General features: G+C 48.9%; 1 protein-coding gene across 1 annotated transcript; it reads right to left on the bottom strand.

Moving 5' to 3' along the window:
- Positions 1–241: 241 nt before the first annotated feature.
- Positions 242–1,078, bottom strand: BDW70DRAFT_169093 (pectate lyase; the record flags this gene model as incomplete). The annotated part of the gene is made up of 2 exons (XM_073742609.1): positions 713–1,078; positions 242–639 (listed from the first exon to the last, which is right to left on the bottom strand). Exons 1-2 carry the CDS (start codon positions 1,035–1,037, stop codon positions 242–244), a joined length of 723 nt encoding a protein of 240 aa, XP_073590398.1. The 5' UTR covers positions 1,038–1,078.
- Positions 1,079–2,509: the final 1,431 nt, after the last annotated feature.

Raw genomic sequence — 2,509 nt, 5'->3', positions numbered from 1 at the left:
CTATATATACATACAGAGGGTGAGAACCTTCTAGAACCAGGCGATGTCCGGTCAATCCACCGGAGATCACGTGGCCTCATATTTCCGTATCATATACTAATAGGATTCGAAATTCGTTCGCCGGCATTTCAAGTGATAGTTATGAGTCGACCCACTGGGGTTCATCAATCGATTGACACAAATATATTAAGTAGTAAACTATCTCAGACCTTGTCTTGACAACCAGTAAAAGGAGGATGTCTCAGCAGCTCGAAAAGCTCTGTTGCCCTTTGCAGTTTGCTGTAGTGCTGACCTTTGGACTCTCGCCATTGCCCTTTTCAACACCCTTGTACTCCTGACAGACTTTCTTCACATTCGAGCCGCAAGATCCGGAAATATTAGCAGTATCCCCGTAGTTGGAGTTTATGCCGACGAGCTCAGACACCCCTTTCGCCTTGACATTTTGGACGACAACGTTGCGTGGGCCGCCATTATTGCTGCAATTACCACAACCTCGGTAGAGTTTGCCGGCATTAACTACTGTGAAATCCTTGATTGTAACAGTCCCGCGGCCGTTATGTTGCACGACCTTGTCCTTAGCTTCCTGGGCACCACCGCCCTGAATGAGGACGTCACCGTTACCTAGAGCGGATATGGCGTCTTTGCAGATATGGTCAGCCCAATGCCTACTATAACACCTTTCCAGTAGGTAGTAGGGATGGAGGATAGCCACCTTCACAGACGTCCCTAAACCAGACATTCTTCAGGGTGCAGGATCCCTTGCAATGTATGCCCTCGAGCTGGTTCTTTCCAATGATCACGTTGCTCAGTGTAGCACCATTCTCCAGAATAAACACAGCACTGTCACTTCCAGTATCGGCGTCTGTGTCGCAAGTACGGCCACGATCATATTCCCTGTTTCCCATGTCCTTTGAACCAGAAATGATACTTGGAGAGGCAAGAGACACGATAGACCCGACACGTGTAGGAATGTTTAAGGTCTGGGCAATAGCTGCGCTGGATAGCGCCAGAGTAGCGATAAAGTTTTGGAGCAACATTGCGAAGAAATCAGGAGGTTCAAGAAGGATCAGTCTGTTCGAGATATTGGGCGCTTGTCTTAGTGGTTCGTCAAGGGCAGTATCTAATTCTCCGAGGTGAGCAGGATGGCCCTTTTTATACTTCTCCTCAACCTACCGATCAAACAACCTGCAAGCGGCGAAATCTCCACTGTCATGTTACACTTGTCTCTGGGCCATTTACTGCTATACTGTGCTTGGTGGAAAAAAACACCTTCTATTTCATACTGTCTATTATCCGGACGTTGACTCTACTTGGCGCAGGCTCTGAAGAATGCTATCATTAGTTAGGTCTCAGGTTTAAGTTTCGTGTGAAGAATTATGAATTCACTCGTCCGGAGAAAGCTCCTATTCCAATCTGGCCTGCGGAGCTTCTCCATCTGTGCATAACTTCCAAGGGTTCTCGGCAATTTCTGTCCCGCAGAGCTGTCCAATAGTCGCGCAGTTTTGTTGGTATAGGGTGTCTCGAACCAAATTAAGGCGACGCCCTAATATGGAATACCGGGGGGAAATGGACCCGAGTCGCATAGTGAAATCAACACCAAGGCAACTCGCCTCCAAAGTTCCGAACAAACCATACAGTTACGAGGTTCTGCTACTCGGAGTCCCCTTTTTAAGATCATGTTTTGAATACGCCGCAGGGCGCAAATTGTCCAAGTAAGAGTTTGCGGGGAAACAACCCAGGGCAGGCAAGGCAATGGCTGGATCGGACACAAAATGGCTTCCACCAATCGACTATTTTTGCTCCACGAAACATCGCCAGCAGAGTGTCCGCTCCCCCCTTCCCCAAAAGTAACCTAGGTATTGAAAGGCGCTCATTCCCTTGCTGGCTAGCTAGTCGGCTGCGTTACGGAGATTATGGAAGATTGGCTTGACCTGGGCTCCGGCACTTATACTGAAACGAAAGGCAGGTTATTAGAAAACTGATATGGAAATGTCATGTGATGCTTCATCCCATACACCCAGTACGCGATGTACTCGCCGCTTAGACTTGTTAACCCGCGGGTCGGGCCGGGTCTTTAGGCTTAGTTGATCCGCCCACGCAGGTTTAACCCAACCCAAATAACCCAATAACCCAGAAATGCAGATCTTTGCCTATACCTTAGTCCGTACAGAACTGTACAGCGGCTTCGGCACCCTGCCTGCTCATTGGCCAGCTAGTCAGTTGGTTGGTTGGTCAGCTCTGTAAGACGTGCCCATACGTCTGGGTTCTCTAGCTACGACAAAACGATGACGCAATGAGAATCGACCAATGAACGGGTTTGGATGGGCACTGAAAGGATTGCTTGGAGAACCCTATGTACACGACAGCCAGGAAGCCTTTAGCTGTATCGACTACACTTACGTACTGGCTTATTGTTGCATCCCAAAGCCTGGCTCGCAGGATGATGGCCTGTGGCCTGGATGATAGCCCGTGACTAGACTGCGGCACTAACCGCAAAGACCATGGTTAA

This window comes from Aspergillus foveolatus (genome assembly GCF_047715535.1).
Source record: "Aspergillus foveolatus strain CBS 279.81 unplaced genomic scaffold BDW70scaffold_336, whole genome shotgun sequence".
Classification (NCBI taxonomy): domain Eukaryota; kingdom Fungi; phylum Ascomycota; class Eurotiomycetes; order Eurotiales; family Aspergillaceae; genus Aspergillus; species Aspergillus foveolatus.
The sequence above is the reverse complement of the archived record's forward strand: the minus strand, read 5'-3'. Positions and strand labels throughout refer to the sequence as shown.